Below are 17,421 nucleotides of genomic sequence, written 5' to 3' on the forward strand. Positions count from 1 at the left end.
CTTACGACTACAGTGAACCAGGATGGGTTAGGACAACAAAGGAATGCGGAGGGACATGCCTCCTCACAACTGTCTGCCTCAAGTTACCGTTGGCAAACAGGAGGGTGGGGAGAGCAGAGGCGAACTGGTTGTTCCCAGCGAGCCCGTTCTGATGCTGGCATCCACCTCACAGGGCAAAGAGCCAGAGAATTCAGTTCCTTAATACCTTCCCATCCCAGTAATTCTTGGGAGAGACTTGAGGCACACGCTAACGTCTCACTAACACCCCTGCAGAACTCTGGTTACCACCAGCCTTGGATTCTCAGGTTCCTGCTTGGCGGGGTTCTTGCGCTGAAAGGATACAGGTGGGCCTCTGGAATTTGCAAGCTCATAGGCCCCCCCAGATGTCACCTTAATCAGATGTGCGCCAAAAACGGCCCCAAAGACATTGGACTCGAAATTCCTTTACTGAAAGAGAAATGGAATTAAAATCCCTAAGTCCTAGGAGGATAGAGGTGCTTTTTTTTCTGCCTTTTACACACACATGGAGGCCCCAGCAGTGTGCTTGGCACATAGGGACTCAAGCATTTGCTGAATAAATGAACCAAAATCGTTGGTAAAACTTTACAACTGCCCCACAGCTTCGTGGAAAAGAACCTAGCTTGAGAAACCCACAGATGTTGAAGTTGTGTATGTTTTCATCCCCAAAGAAAAGCAATCAACAGAGATCTCTGTTCTCCAGACAATCAATGGCACTCCAAAGGCAAGACGCATTAACTCACAAAAGCAGGGAGGGTCCCGCTGGGCAGGCGGTGGTAGGTTTGGGGAAGCCGAACTCACTGACACGGAAAAGACTGATTGAAATGCAAACTTTCTCCTGAGCAGATAGAGTATTCTGGAATAAAGAGCACCTTTGCTTTTTCCGGGTGCACCCACGCAGCTTCACTCAGATGAAGTTAATGTAGGAAGTCAGGCATCAATGACTTCAGAGACAATGAGCACGGCAAACAGAGCCATCTCAAAGGGCACCCCAGGGAAAGCACAGCCTTTTGTGGTGAATTCAATGCTTGGTTGTTTCCTAGCACTTTGTGTTGTTCCTCTGAGAAGGAGTGAAAAGTGACACAGGCCCCTGCCTTGGCCGATACCTTCCACCCTCCCTGCCTCCCACATGGGTCCTTCAGCTGAGGATAAACGTGGAAGGGAGCAGGATCCCCCGTAAAAATGCAACCCCCGACTTCAAAGCCAGGGTCTATGGGACAGTTAACTACAGGTAGGAACACCCACATTCTGTTCAGGTGCTATCTGAAGCAGCAAGTGCATGGCATTAGTTGTAGCTTCCAGACTCAGCACCTGTAACACGGCAATGGTTGAAACGGGTCAAGCCAAGAACCAACGAAAGGCATGACGGCATCTCAGCAGTGCAGGAAATCCAGTTTCTAAAAAAAAAAACAAACAAAAACAAAAACACAAAAAGCAGCTTCCTGTCCCTCAGGCTAGAAAAGGAGGCATACCTGGATAGAATAGCAACGTGAGTTCTAGAAAGGCTAAGTCAACTTCCATTTGCTTGTCACATTCAGTCACTTGACAAGGTACGGGACACTGTCCAGGCAGGAGACTAGCCTCTGACGACACGGTCGCAGACCAGGGGACACTCCAATACCCTTGTGAGGGCACCATCCAGTGACAAAGAGGGTCTAACGTGGGGAAACCGAGGCTGCCTGCAACGTGCTCGTGATTTAATCAGTTCTGCACAAAGCTACCTCTGTCTCCTACTCTTTTCATAGCACGTCGTCACCTTTAGATGGCTGGTCACAAGGATACAAACGCTTTCTGAACAAGGGACAGCATACCCCGAGTGAGAGAACAATTAGTCGTGGTGTGGCCACCTAGTGCCTGTCCTGAGCTATGCCGGCCACAGAACAGAGGCACAGAAGGGAGACGAGCAGGCTGGGAACTGGGAGGTTTGTTTCCTCGTCTTCCGGTCACCACCAAGAACACCCTTGACTCTAGACGAGGCACAAGCCTCTAAGATCCTTTAAAGGGAACTAACTATGCCTCCCGCCCACTCATCACGCAAGTAGGGTACCTTAGGTAGTCCGGAAGAAGCAAAGACCCTCTCTCCGTGACTTTTCCCAAGGCACTGGATTTCTGACCTATCCCCACATTTGGAAAGCCATCTAAAAACTGCTGTGTCCGGGGGTATACACTCTTTCTGGATGCGGTCGGAGTTTTTTCTTCCCCAAAACTGCCACCATCCTGCCCAGAACTTAGTGTCCAACCAGCATCTACCACGTGTACTCGATATGCCAAACATAATTCAGTAGTGATAAGGTGCAACCGTTAAATACATACATCAGCCCATTCGATCTTCAAGGTAACCCTGTACCTCCAGTACTAAGAATCTTCATTTTACAAAGGAGACCACTAAAGCAGGTTAAACTGTTCAAGGTCACAATTTAGTCGAGCTGGGATTCAAACCGGGACAGTTCCTGTTACTGTGGTTTTGACCTTCACGTCCTCCTTAGGAGCTCTGTGACCAGATCGTGCACTCTACAGTCTTTCCTTCAACATAGCCTCAGCTCGAGTCGTCAGCCTAGCAGTACGGCTCTAAGGGACTTTGCTGTCCTCCAAGTCTCCAGTAAACACACTTGCATAACTACCACCTTAACTTCGACCTCTTAACAGGATTTGGCAATGCACACGTTATGGAAAGGTGGGAGTTTTTGCATCCTTAAGTCATGATCTCCCACGGGATGGACCCCAAAAGCAGTACCTAAGGAGACTCCACAGAAAGACCTACCACGGAGGGGCAGCTACGGGCCTCGGAGGTCCAGGAATCACAAAACAGTCACACCTAATGCAAATTAAGCACCTAACATTTAGTTTTCTCTTGCCCAGAAAATCATTCTTGGCCGCTTCGAATCTCTTCCCCATCCCGGGTAGTTATAGTCTGAACCGTAGGACTTTGAACTGGATCTATCCTCATGGTTTCAAAGGCCTTGGTCGAAAAATCAGGTCTATAAATGGAGATCAGAGATAGTAAGTTATTCTTTTATGTGCATTTTGTAAGGTTATCTTAAGGTGCTAACAGATTCTCAATGGGTGAGAAAAGTTACAATGTTTCAGACAGCCTCAAAGATCGGATTTTCTGGACCTTTCCTACACCACGGATTATCTTCCAGGAGACTTTAACTTGTCATTTTTATGGATAGACCCAACAGACAAAAGGCAAACATTTTGTTCAAAGCTACGTGGTTGGGAAAGTCGACTTGTGGGAAAACCTTTAACAGCCACAGGAGGGTAACACCATGATAAAAGCATGCGCTTGGGTTTGCTAAACAGTCTGAGGGAAGAGGTCATACATGACCTCCGAGCCATGGTGAGGGGGTCTTCTGAATGCACAGCCACCTGAATTTATAGTCTTAGATCCCAGAAAATTCTGCCTCCTCTGTAAGATACGCCTGACATGATGAAAGGGCCTGGGCCCAGACTTTGAAGTCAGACAAGCCTGGGTTTGGATCTCGGCTCCCACGTGTATTAACTTTGCGACCCCAACCGTGTTTACTTAATCCTGGAGGCTTGGTTCCTCCCCCTGTAAAACTGAGCCACCAATGCAGGCGGCCCGGTGGATTAGATGTGCATGTGACATGCATGGAACAGGGCTGAGTACAAAGTCCTCAAGGTTGTCATTTAACAGAAGGCTAATGTGGAAAAGTACTGCTGAGATGAAACTGTGTAACCCAAGTGGGCACAGGTGGCAGGAAAGGGGTCCAGAATCAACAGTCTAACCCATCTTTCATTCTCTACAGTATTCAGGGTTCCATATACTTTTAGGAGTAACAGATCCAACCAATACTAAAATGAACATGGCAGAAGGGAGTAAAATCCTTCATTCCTCTCCCTCGCCGAAGTCACATAAAATCATTTAACAAGTTCAGCAGGGACTTCTACAGTTCACCAGTGCTAAAAACTGTTAGGACAAGTGGTAACGAGTGGGGACCATCCGTCTGCATTCCCTAAGAGGCATCTCCAATACTGTACTTAAGCTTAATCCAGGGTCAGCCAAGATGCGAAGAGTCTGGTCTCCCGGAAGGATGGTCCTTTCAGTGTTTGTCCCTCCTACCGCACTAACCAAGGTGTGCACCTGCAGAAGCCTCTGTGCTCCTCGAAGGCTCGGTCTAAGTGGGTTTGCAGCGACCAGGTTGAAGACCGTGGTTCCTCTAGAAGGGCTTAACCTTTAACGTATATTGCACTAACAGGCTCTGATTTGGGAGGTCAGGGGCAGGCCTCGAGACTAACAAGCTCCTAGAGGATGCTGGTCTGCAGATCCCTTGGAGTAGCAAGGGTCTACGGGGCTCGGCCCATCAATTCACAACCCAAGCACAGTACTCCTGCATCCATGGGGTTCAAAAGCAAACAGGGGCAGCAGTTGCCAACCTTGGACTTCACTCCCCTGACTTTGCGATTTCCTAGTCCAAAACTAATGCAGTATACACAAAACTCTCGAATTCCATAAAACCAGAAAACAGGCACGGGGACCATTAACCCCCCCCCTTTCCCCCACTAAAAACCCCCTCCTCCCCATTCCACTCTCCACCCCCCTCCAGAACAAAGCTCCTTACTTTTTTGTGATAGAAAAGATGATTTGTTAACCCTCGAGTGTTTTAACAGCTATCCAAAGGAACAGCTTGTCAAGACATGGATAGGGTCTCTCGAGTTTGTGTAGAAAAAAAGCCACGGTTTTTAAACATCTGGGGAAAATGACGGTAACAGCGTCATGAAGTCAACTTAAGATACCTATCAGGGCACCAGTGGTTTCTGAAAATTAGACATGCATTCTGCAAAGGCCACTGCTTTATGTGCAGTCTGACCTTCAGGGACTGAACAAATGAGTAAACCATGTCAGGGACACTTTCCTCGTTAAGTTAGAGGCTTCGTGCTGTATTGATAGGAAAACCACGTGTCCTAGTACTGCGGTCACGTGGAGGACACAGCGATCCTCGTGCCCACACCCTCTCATGTCACCAACTGGGTGACCTTGCTTACGCAGTTAACCTCTTCTAGCCTTTACACCTGCAAACTGAACGGACTCACCCGTCCCCCCCCAACCCCACGTGTTCAGTGTTGACTACTCACGTCCTGGAGACCACCCTTCCCAAGCCCAAGGAGTATGGACTCGCTTAAATGATAGTCCACTGCCAGTGGCAGATTTTAGAGCACGGTACATAATGTAACTGATTACCAGCTTTTAGATCATTTAACTTGCCAGCCCTGGAAACCCACGCAAGCTTTTGAGCGTGTGAAATAAGGTTTCTACAGCTGAAAACATGGTAATGCTGTAACAGATGAACCCAAGAGTAAGGCTTTCTTCCAAATTCACTTGTGGGGACTTCCAGATTATCTTGTAGGATTTATCCAGGCACCCCAGAGTGTAGGACCACCCCCCTGAAGACAGTGTAGCGCGGATGTGAGATTCCCATCTCCCACAGTACCTTTAAAAGGCAACTTGTGTTCATGGGTACGTGTTTCCATCCAGGCAAAGCACGGAAACAAGCCAGGAACTCGAAGGTGAAAACAAACGGACCCTCACCTCTGAGATAGCAAGCAGGGAATAGGGATTCTCTCCTTTTGTTACTGAGAACCACCTGGGAAGTACTTCCCAGTTTATAGACCCCCGAACCAGGGGTAATTTTAACAGGCATCCAGGTCATCTGTGGACTGCGGTTTCAGGAAATCCTCTCCTTGTGGCTCATCTCGACGTTGTTTTCGCTCAACACAACTACGTCCACAGCCCGCAAACCTCCCCCACCCTTTTGCCCAGAGACCGTGACAGTGTCACAAGGCCCCGGTAATTGTCAACGTTTCTAAGCAAAACGCAAACGCCGCCAGCCGTGTTAGCTGTGGCGCTCGGTTTGATACCCACGGTCCGATCCCCTTTCCTTAGAAGCTTCCAGCCTCGCTGGCTACCACGCAAGGTATTCCGGGAAGCGGTAAACCGCTCGGGGTCTCAGGTGCACTTAGGTGCAAGCTCCAGGTTCACACTCGGTCGCCCGTCGTTGCTTTAGCCCCAAAACCACACCGGAAGGGTTGCACCCAAGAACTCCCCGAGCACGTCCCGGCGCAAAGCGAGGGCCCCTGCAAACCCCTCCTCTGCGGAGCCGCCTTTCCAAGCAGCCAGGCAGGGTGCGCCCTGGCGGACTCGGCAAAGCCCCAGGGCTTACCTGAAACACGTGGTGAGCTCACCCGAAGACTTCAGACACGGGTATTTCGTCGTGGCGATCTTGTTTTCCGAGCAGATCTCCCTAAGGAGAAAAGGTCGAGGAGCAACTTCGCTCGCTGGCCACGGGAGAGGGGAGGGGCAGGGTGCGCGAGGGTGGCAGGGAGCGGCGTCCCGGAGCGCGGACACGCAGTGGCCTCGGGGGCTGGGCCTGGCGGGGGGAGGGTTCCCCGCGCACGAACCGAGCCCCCAGGACGGCGGTAACAGGGAACACCGACCCACTGATGAGGGACCCCGGGCGGGGAGCCGAGTTTTATGCCGCCTGGAGAGCCGAGCACCCAGCCGGCGGAGCGAGGGCATGCGGGTGCCTGGAGGAACCGGGGGTACCGCCCGCACCCCGAGAGCCGGGCGCCCACCAAGCCGGGGCTGGCAGCGCTTACCTGTCGCCGTCCTCGGGTTCCTCTCGGTAGCTCCACGTGTGTCCCAGCGCCAGGAGCAGCAGCAGCGGACCCAGGCTCCTGCCCAGCTGCCCCCTCGCCACTCCTCCCCGACTCGGAGGCGGCGGCACCATCAGGGAAGCTCCCGGCCTCTTCCCGGCGGCGCCGGAGCTCTCTCCCCGCCTGCGCCCGGCTCGTCCGCGGCCGCTGCCTTCCCTCTCCCCGGCAGGGGGCGCCGGAGAACAGGGGCGTCTGCGCCACCTGCGCGAGGCACGGGGCTGGGGGCGTCGCGGGGCCTGGGGTCAGGCCAGGAGCCCGGTGCTGGGTGCAAATTCCGCGGAGGGGTCGTCTGCGGTGCACGGCCGGCGCGAGGGTCGCGGGGCCTAAGCCGGCTCGCCCGGGGCCGTTCACTCCGGATCCACAGACTCACCGGACTCGACTTTGGGCTGCGCCCTCGCCGCTCTCCTCTTCCTGGGCTGGGAGGGAAGGGCAGGGCGAGCAGAGCCGGCGGCTGTGTGCATCTCGCTCCAGGGTCGCTCGACCGCGAGGAGGAGGAGGAGGAGGAGGAGCTGGCTCGCACCCCCCGGAGAGGGAGGGGGAGCCCAAGGGTTAATCAGCCTCCTTCCTGGCGTCAGGTCACTTCTGAAGGCCAGGGCAAGCTTGCGGCTGCCTTTCCCCCTCCAGCGCCTACGCCGTGCTTTCCCGCCACCCCGGGCTTCACCCCGCAGGATTGGGGGGGGCGGGGGGAAGGAGTCAGAAAGCTACTGCGTCTCTCCACGCTCGAGACGGCGCAATTTACAGGGCGTAGTAGCCTGTCTTCCCTGGAACCTTAGAAGAAAGGTCTCCCGATCGGTTACACTTGTATCTAAAGCCGCTTTTTCCTTCCCAGCCCGTGAGCCGAGGCAAGTGAGGAGCTCCCAGCGGCTCTTCCTGGGGGCTTTTATAGCCTCTCGCCCTAATTGGCTTTCGTGCTGTTTCCACGCCCCGTGGGCCAGCACACGTGAGCGCTGGAAACTCCTGGAAGACCAGGTGAGGCGCGGAGGGGGCGGTTAATCACCGGCCCTGCGCGCTGCTGGTGAAGGCGGCGGGGTTCGCGCGGAGCCAAAGCCCGGTGGGGGCGGTAAATCCGCTGGGCTTAACTTGCCCACCGCCACCGTAATTCGTTACACCTCTGCATCGTAACGCTTTGCTGAACATCAGGAGTTTTTCTGTGCCTGTTAAGGGAAAAACTCGTGACACAGACGTGCCGGACGGAGCCGGCAAGTGGTCGCGGCCCCGAAGTGCATGGCAAGAGCACGAGGTTGTAATGCCTGGCCTCTTAACAGATGCGTGGTGTTTTGCAGCCGCGGGGCGAGAAGTAGCTTGTTCACAAGTTTGTTTCAGAATGTTCTGGTCAACTGAGAATTGCCAGGCGTATCACCCACACCTTGACATTTTTAATAGCAGTGGCGTCTTCCTCCCTTTGTAGAATGCTTTTAGATTTGCCACAGGGTTTTCACATTCATGAATGTGGATTTTATTGATACACTATCCCTTGAAACTAGGAGTCTGATTTCTTAGTTCAGTGAGATGTTTTTCCCCGGCAACGCTTACACGGAGACAGCAGACCATAAACCAGACTCAATACTAAAATACGGTGCTACACACACGAAGTAAAATGGGGAGACTTCCCTCATGAATGTTTGTGATTGGTTGAGTGATTTACTTTTTATTTTTGAGAGAGACAGAGAGAGCTGGGGAGAGGGGCGGGGGGAGACAGAGAATCTTAAGCAAGCTCCGCACTCCGCTCAGAGCCCATCACGGGGCTCCATCCCAAGACGGTGGGATCATGACCTGATCGGAAACCAAGAGTGAACAGACTGAATCACTCAGGCACCCCTATGAGTTTTAAATGAGATAATACATATAAAGTATTTTTCACAGTGCCCAGCATGCATTGTGTGCTCAGCAGACATTAACTGGTAGCATTTTTAACATAATTATTGCACAGATCTTTCCGTTTTAGCATTCTAGTTTTTTCTGCTTTCTAGATAAATAGAAGTTTATTTCACAACAGTTGTTTGGGTTTCCAAGGAGATAACCTCTCTAAGCACATGAAAAATGAAGGCATCCTGGGACTGGTGAAAATTGTATCACTTTAGATTGCACCACAGGCATGTTTAATCTCCATCTTGCAGGGAGGACGCTGTGCTGTAGGAGGTTCTCGTTTTATTTTATTACCAATTATTCTGATATTTTGCTATATTTTTCCTTGTTTTGTTTTTCTGCTGTTGCATTGTGGATGTCCGTACTACAAATAATAGAATGGCGAGGGAGATTAGTTATTACTTTCATTCAATAGTTAATGAGCCACATATGGAGACATGCAGCTTTGCAGAGAAAGATTTTCAGGCTGCAAAATGCTAAGAGCAAGACCATGCCCATTACGCACAGCTGGTGGCAGAAGATTGGGGACAAAGCCAACTTTGCCGCCACCTTATTTTCAGCCCACTGCACTGAGCACATATGACAATGAGGCATCAGAGAATGTGCTGGGGCCAAGCAATCAGCCCAGCTCTGCCTGAAGAGGAAATCCCAGGAGTGGCTGGTCAGAGCGTTTCTGGAAGAGGTGAGCTGGAGCAGAGACCTGGAGAAAACCTTTGCCCGGAGGCCTGGAATTTAAACTCATTGGCAGCTACTGATAGCACGACATGTAGTGTCAGGCTTTGGGGGGATGGGCTGGAGAACACAACCAAACAGAAGGAGATGAGATGGCCTTGTATGGATACCAGTCCCCCCAAAAGTTAAACACGCCTGCAAAAAACAAAACCTACATTTGCTCAGGCTGCAGCCTGCATGGGAGCTGTCAGAAGGAGGCTGAGTGCGGTGGAGACCTCCGGGGTCTTAGGTTACCCTCATTCCTTCCCCGACCATGCACGAGCTCCCCACTCCCCGGCTCGCCCCTACAATCTGCCCCATTCCTCATTTATGAGACATTGGATGAGAGCCCTCACCTAGTGCCTCTTTCACAGGAGTATGGCAAAGATTAATGATAGGGACCTAAAGTCTCCTCAGGGGAGTCTCTGGATGATTCTTGCTTTTCAGCATACCATTCTCCACGATGTTTTCCATACAGACCTGTCAGCTTCCCTGAAACAAACCAGAGGGTGGACTGTTATACAATTTACCATGTCCCAGGGACATGGGGCTGTGTCTAGGGCATTAATGTACAGACTCAGCTGTGGGTTAGACTCCCTGGTGGACTGGATATTGAGTGTAGGGGGCAGTGTGGAAGGAGACTGCTTAACTGAAGAATCTCGACACCAGCATATGAAAGCAAAGTGAAAGGAAAAAAGAAAAGTAAAACTAGGCCCTAGGGCCCTTCTAAATGAGACCAGTGGCCTTTTCCACTCATTTTTTTTAAATTTTTTTTTAATGTTTATTTATTTTTGAGACAGAGAGAGACAGAGCATGAATGGGGGAGGGGCAGAGAGAGAGGGAGACACAGAATCGGAAGCAGGCTCCAGGCTCTGAGCCATCAGCCCAGAGCCCGATGCGGGGCTCGAACTCACGGACCGCAAGATCATGACCTGAGCTGAAGTCGGACGCTTAACCGACTGAGCCACCCAGGCGCCCCTTTTTCCACTCATTTTTAAGGGAGCCCAATAACTTATTTGGAGAAAATAGAAAAAAGAGATCGATAAAAAAGATAAATTACTGTAAGACACAGGAGCCACCAGTTGAGGGCACAAGTCATGTCATTTTATTTGTTTACATTTTTTTTTTTATAAAAAAAGGATTTGTGGTGGCTGACAAAAACATACTATCTTCCAGTGTGTCTATTTCTCTATATTACATGCATTATGTGTAGGATATTCTATACAGAATCGAGTAAGATTAGGTAAAGCAACTAAGGCAAAGGCAAAGTCAGGATAAATAATAAAATGAAGCTGAAGTTAGTTGGCAGGATCATTATATAGAAAGTCCTGTGCTATGTTCAAAGCAGATCACAAGTCAGTTCTCAGATTCTCAGACGTCAGTTCTAGATAATTCCATGATCAGTTAAAAAATTCAAGGTAGCTGTAAAGGAAAAGCCTATAAATTGCCCCCCCAAAAAATCACAGATTTTTCCTGTTGGTCTCCCTGAAATATGGAAACAACCCTCTGTCAGGTAGAGGTCTCGTCATAGAAACAAGACTCAACAAGTGTGGGTAGAGTTCCTACTGAATTTGAGTGATATGCATACAATATAATTCCCCGAAATAGACAGGTTGCCCTGATACCTTTCCTTCAGTTTAGGTTTTGATCACCCTCCAGCCAGGTTGGCGTAGAGAAACAGGGCTACACCTTGAAAAGTGTTTAAATGTGCCAGTCTCCAAGCCATTGTGAGGAAATGCTTCAGGCAAGAAGGCTCAAACATGTCAACACAGTAAAAGGGTTTTAAAGTCCTAGTTTCTGGGGTGTGTATGCTGTCTTTGCACTTGGTCTGCCTTCATTTTAACTTGCACAAATTCTGAACATATATTGAAGCTATGGATCTCTGGAATTTTCTCCCAGAACGGGAAGAAACATTGGATTCCTACCCCCATGACAGAATCCCAATTTTTGCCAAACTTTGAAATGAAACCAATTTTAAAAGATTAGCTAGCCCATGTGTCTATAGGCTGCTAATAGAAAACCGTACAAACGATGAAAATGAGTGAGAACTTACTTGGTTGAATGTCTAAAAACAAAATCAAGAAACATTGTTTATGCAGTTTGGATGTTGTGTTCTTACACGCACACACGCGCGCGCGCGCGCGCACACACACACACACACACACACACACACACACACTGAGTCCCTGTCTGGGGTTTCTCCCAAAGGAGGAGCTTGTTGAAACAGTAGAAATTGGCAGCCTCCTTGACCCGTGGAGTTGTAGGGTCAGACCCTGGGTTTCTAGAAGTGTGTTCTAACACCACTCAACTTGGCAGCTCCTTCTGGGACACACGGAGACTACAGCATATGCAGCTGAGATGGCCCCATCTCTTGGGTCCCCACAAGCACACACAAGGAAGGATAAGGGGCCAGCACGAGAGGTAGGACCAGTGGCTCATACCTCGTGATTGATCTCTGGTCAAGTAAGTGGAATCAGAAGTATCCCAGGATTGGGGCACCTGCGTGGCTCAGTGGGTTAAGCATCCAACTCTTGATTTCGGCTTACGTCATGATCTCCCAGTTTGTGGGCTCAAGCCCCCATTGGGCTCTGCACTGATAGCACAGAGCCTGCTTGGGATTCTCTCTCTCCTTCTCTCTCTACCCCTCCCCCACCAGATTAAAAATAAATGAACTTAAAGAATTATCCCAGAATTTATCAGCTGATTCCTTTGAGTATCAGCCATTCACAACTTCTGCGCTTTATTTGTGTAGGGCCAACTCTGTTTATATCCCTTTCCTCCATGGGGTTAAGAGTTCTTATTTAACATTTATTGAGAACTGGGAGATACTCAGCTCAGTAATATGATACCAAGCCAACTTGACAGGTAATAAGAATGTTGACCTTAAAAGTTTTCCAATAGGAGCCAAAATGCCCTTTGGGATATCTTGGTGGAATAAAGATAATTTTATTACCCATTGCTAGCAGATCACAAGTACTTACTGTAATCTATAATTAAAATATATTTTTCCTCGGGATATGAGGTTGACTTTACCTCCCTCTTTAAAAAATGGACTCATTCAGAAATGGGAAGAAATTAGACTTAAAAAATCAGATTTACCTAGATTGAAAATCTAGCTTACAGCATAAAACCTCTATGATCCTCATCAAATTGTGAAATCCTTCTGGGGCTCAGTTTACCCATATATAATATAGAAACAACAATCTTCAACTCATAGGATTGTTGAAAAGAGTGAATGAAATACATAACATGCCTATTGCCTCGGAGTCATACATGATACCTAATATTATTTCAATTGTTTCTATTCAAACATATTGATGCAAGTATGGTGGGCCATCCACCCTGTCTGCTCTAGTTTGCTTCCATAAGAGATAGTTTGGAGATGGATGGCCGAGGCTAGAGACATCCTGTCACAGAACAGGCTGTCAGTACCCCCATGCTTGAATTAGATGTTAGAATGACTAGGGCTCTGGGTGAGTCAGATCCACTAACAGTCGCTAGAAATGAGAATGTATATGCTTCTCCTTGGAGAATCACTATGCTTCTGAGTGCTGTGCTGACTTTTTTTTTTTTTTTCAATTTTTAAGTTTATTTATTTATTTTTGAGAGAGAGAGAGAGAGTGGGGGAGGGGCAGAGAGAGAGGGAGACTGAGACTCTGAATCAGGCTCTGCGCCGTCAGCACAAAGCCTGACACGGGGCTTGAACCCACAAACCGTGAGATCATGACCAGAGCCGAAGTCAGAAGCTCAACCGACTGAGCCACCCAGGCGCCCCAAGAAGGTGGGGCACGCTTCTTAACCAAAACAGGGGCCTATTCGCGCTGTAATACCAAGAAAGCCACCTTCTTACAAGCTGTTCACGGATGATGACTTTCCAAGGATTTGGCACAAAGAATGACAACACAAATACTGGGCGCGTGTGGGCATTTTTTAAAGTGCTTCACAAGTATTATCTCATTTAATCCCTAATCCTCTGTCACAGATTCTATTATGAGCTGCATTTTACAGATGAGGAAACTGCAGCCAAGATTTTAATTAACATCTGCCTAAGGTACCGAGTCAGGAGTACTGAGCTGGGTTTGAACTGGGGCATTTTTGGCCCCAGGGCCCATGCTCTCAACATTTACATTAAACTGCCCTTTGGAGCAGTGAGCATCTGGGCGGTTTTCTCCCAAGAGACAGGCTACATCTAGGATGTTTGTCCAGGGACGTGAGAACCTGGAGAGCCCAAGGTCCGCCACCCCAGCCGGTAACCCTGAGACTCCATCATGGTTCATGCGCAGACATGATCCTTCCTTGGCAGCTCCCCGCCAACCAGCTGGCCCCATACGTTCTCACCTCTGCGTATTAGCCGACCTCTCTCTCCACGGCAAAGCTGAACTATATCCACGGGACCTGTCCTCATGGAGCCACACAGTCTGCTAGTTTACGTGGAATGCTGGCCCGAGAAGAATGAGCTCAGGTTTCAAAACTCTTGGCACTCTGGCATTTTCGCAAACCGTCCTTCCAGTTCTGTCCCTGGCCCCGAGACAGGTCTTTATCAGACCTAGAACTCTTACAGATTATGAAAGTACTCTGGGGGAGCATTCTTGCTCTTTGAGACCCAGAAAGTAGCTGCGACCAAAGTTGTGCTCAAGAAAGTTGGGGTTTTGGAGTCCCCTCCCCACTACCCGGCACCCTCCCCCCCTGCCATTTGTCCCCATGCCCAGCGCTCAGAGGTTGCTGGCTTGTCTGCAATAGATGTTTAAAAGCAGCATGGGTTTGCATTCTTCCGTCCTAATCTTTACCAACAATGCAGGATCCCCAAGGAATGCCAGATAAAGAAGGCTGCCCCGGTTTAGGTTCCCTTAACTCGACACGCGTTTCCTTTCGTTTAGGTGTTTCAGGGCGACTGTCTGCCTTCTTTCTGCTTGATCGGTGATGTTTGGACCTGAGTGTATCTTCGAGTATTGTTCATTTGGTTTGATCGCTGATAAGCGTCCTGATAATTCATCAGAAAGGGAGTTGGGACCTTGCGTATCTTCTTCCAGCTCCGGCATTTATCTGCAGTGTAATTATAATGAGCCGGAAAGTTATGTGTATGCAGTGTGACACGTCTTTGGCTCTCACATCTTCACGTCCTGATGGAAGACTGATGGGCCCTGACCCCTCGTGTCGGTGACCCGCCATTAAACCCCCCCCCAAGTGACCCACTTTGAAGTTGATCGCCTCTCAGACCCTCTTGGGTCTTTCTGTCTTGTTTCTGCTTTTTTGCTGGCCTTCTTGTCTGTTCTCTTTCATCCATCATTTCACTGTATCGCCTCCTTTGCTCCGATTCTGCCCGTTTTTACCCACCCACTTTCACTTTCCAGCCTCTGACTTGACTGTTTCTTCTCTGTTATATTCCTGACTCGATCCTATCTCTTCCTTGAAACCACCGGTTCTCAACTGGGAGGCATCGTTGACAGCCAGCAGAAATTCGGCAGCATCTGGAGAGATTTTTAGTTGTCGTTACTGGGGAGGGTCCTACTGGCATCTAGTGGGTAGAGGCCAGGATGCTGTTCGCCCTCCGACGATGCACAGGTCAGCCCCCGCCCCACCGCACACAACAAAAAATTGTATGGCTCCAGACGTCATCAGTGCCGAGGTTGAGAAATCCTGCGCTCCAGACATTTATCCACGCCTCTAATTCTTTTATTTCCTGTTGCCCAATCCCACTGCTTAAACCTTCCCCTCCCCAAGCCTGACCGTTAGCCGGCCCCCCATCTTCTTGTTAGCGTTTCTTCCTTGCCCTGACATCCTTCTTGGCTGGATCTCCTCTACACCTTTAAACTCAGTCGGATCTCATCACTTAGACTCTCTCTCTCTCTCTCCTCCTGCCTTGGTGTCCACGCCTTAGTTCAGCAGTCACCTTATCTCTCAGCTGTCCTGCAGTGACTGGAGGATCTGGGGAAATATTTTTCTTAGAATTCTATTTATTTTGCAAGTTTTCACGAATCCAAGACGGCCCTGAGGCTTCTGGTTTCAGAGTCTCTCGAGCAGATCACGCGTGCCGGCAGGTGCAGCCTGCCTCCATCCGTTCACCTGCTGCTGGCCAGGGAAGCTGTTCTGTCTTGTCTCGTTACGGTGATGCCTACGTGCTGCTTGCATTGGTGTGGCATTCTTGGCAGGTCTTCCTTCACTGTAAGAGGGGAGAAATAGGCTTCCCCTACCTTCATTCATTAAAACACACACACGCTAGGGCACCTAGGTGGCTCAGTCGGTTCAGCGTCTGACTTCGGCTCAGGTCATGATCTCCTGGTTTGTGGGTTCGAGCCCCGTGTCGGGCTCTGTGCTGACAGCTCGGAGCCCGGAGCCTGCTTCGGATTCTGTGTCTCCCTCTCTCTCTGCCCCTCCCCCGCTCACGCTCTGTCTCTCTCAAAAGTAAATAATAAACATTAAAAAGAATGTAAACACACACACACACACACACACACACACACACACACAATCAAATGAATGTTTCCTGTGTGGCCGGCAATGCCGGGTGTGTTAGTGACTAAAGGAAATAAGAGAACAGTGGTCTCCGGGGAGCTCCAACCCTGACGGCGGGACCAGCAAGATAACTAACCACCCCAAACTAGGTGCTGCATGCTGTCCGAGGGTCTGTTAGGGGCTATAGGAGTGGGGGGGGGGGAAAACCTGCATTAACTTCCTATGGCTGTTGTAAAAAGTGGCCACCACTTAGTGGCTCAAAACAACACACATTTACTGTCTGGTAGTTCTAGAACCCCGGAGTCCGGTATCAGTCTTGCTGTGCTAAATCCAAGTGTCGGTGGGGCTTCGTGGCTTCTGCAGGATTCGAGAGCAGGTGCCGGTAGGGTGAGGGAAGGAAAGAACCAGAGAGTTTATTCATTTTCTTTAAAGACTAATGTAGAGCTTGCTGGTTACACGTTTGCAGGCAGGGAAATGCAACGCACACATGAAGGAAGGAAGGGTGGGGAGCCCTTCGTGGACCGTGTACGGTGAAGCAAGGACCGAGGCATCACTGGCCACCCATCACCAGTTTCCTTTCAGCCATCCTCGTATCTAAGACTCCACTTTTACAGATGAGTGGACCCTGAAGTGCAGGCGTCCAGATGGACCCACATGTGGCTCAGTGTATAGCCACAAGAATCCGGGCGTGTTACATCACTTTCTCTCCTCTAATACCAGCACTAAAGGCCAGCATTCGGAAAAGGACCATTGTAATTGGAGATTCTTGCGTTTGACCCCAAAGCACAAAGGACCCGTGACCCTCTAAGGAGCTCCTATACCATTGTGACAGCTCTGTGGCTCTGTATTTATTTAGTTCTCACTTCTTACAAAAACACTACCCACGTCTAATCAGGTCTCGGAGAAAGGGGTCAGAAGGCAAGTGGCTTAAACTACCTACACTTAACAGCCCCTCCGTACGAAAGCGACTTTCTTCCTCTTCGGGCCAAACTCGTTCTCCACGCGGTGAGCAGTGAATAAATCAAAGCAGGTTGAGATGTGTGGTTTTGCCATAGGAAACTCTACCCTTTGGGAGGCGTTAAAGCCTCATCTCTGGAAATCAAGACATTTTCGCAAACGTGTGGAAGTTACTCTGGTTCACCGATAAGACGCCTTTGCCACACTAGGACACTTGTAGCCAACACTAACTATTTTGAGGCTGGCTTTAGTTTTCTTCTGGCCCGAATTCCCCGCTCTAAGTTTTCAAGGTTACAAAAACTTAGAGCAGCAGTTTAAGGGACTGAAGGAAGTCAGGAAGATTCAGCATAAGCCTTCAAAACACTGTCATTCCTGTGAGAGGTACTCCGGTACAGAAAACTTGGTGTTAAGGAAGAGATTTCTTTCCCCCAGAGATCAAACAGACCACAGTACAGTCAAAGCCCTTTATCCTAAGCACTATCACCTTAAGATTTTCTCACGAGAAGGGCCTTTCTCCTGTGGCTATATGGGTGTCCCTGAAAGGGCCGTAATCCTGCTTGTGATATCCCTATCTATTGCCAGGCTTGGGGGCTGGTGCCAGACGAGGGCTTATATGCACATTCTTCACTGCTCTGGTGTCCCTATCGAGGTTGACCTTGGATCCTATCATGCTTCAACAACTCTGCCAATCCTTTATCAACTATTCGCTACCTCCTGCACTGTTCTACGTAATTACTGATG

At 49.6% G+C, this 17,421-nt stretch overlaps 1 protein-coding gene across 2 annotated transcripts in view; it reads right to left on the minus strand.

The window, feature by feature from the left end:
• The window catches only part of CCBE1 (collagen and calcium binding EGF domains 1), a 242,560-nt gene extending 234,594 nt beyond the window's left edge, over positions 1-7,966 (minus strand). The window contains exons 1-2 of one of the 2 annotated variants that reach the window (XM_027069087.2): positions 6,637-7,966; positions 6,201-6,281 (exon numbers count right to left, since the gene is read on the minus strand). In XM_027069087.2, the coding sequence (XP_026924888.1) occupies positions 6,201-6,281; positions 6,637-6,767 (212 nt within the window). In that variant the 5' untranslated portion in view covers positions 6,768-7,966. The remainder of the gene's footprint in view (positions 1-6,200; positions 6,282-6,636) is intronic. The other variant, XM_027069086.2, reaches the window with a different exon arrangement.
• Between the last annotated feature and the right edge of the window lie 9,455 nt (positions 7,967-17,421).

The sequence above is a fragment of the Acinonyx jubatus genome, chromosome D3 (assembly GCF_027475565.1).
Source record: "Acinonyx jubatus isolate Ajub_Pintada_27869175 chromosome D3, VMU_Ajub_asm_v1.0, whole genome shotgun sequence".
NCBI classification, from domain to species: Eukaryota; Metazoa; Chordata; class Mammalia; order Carnivora; family Felidae; genus Acinonyx; species Acinonyx jubatus.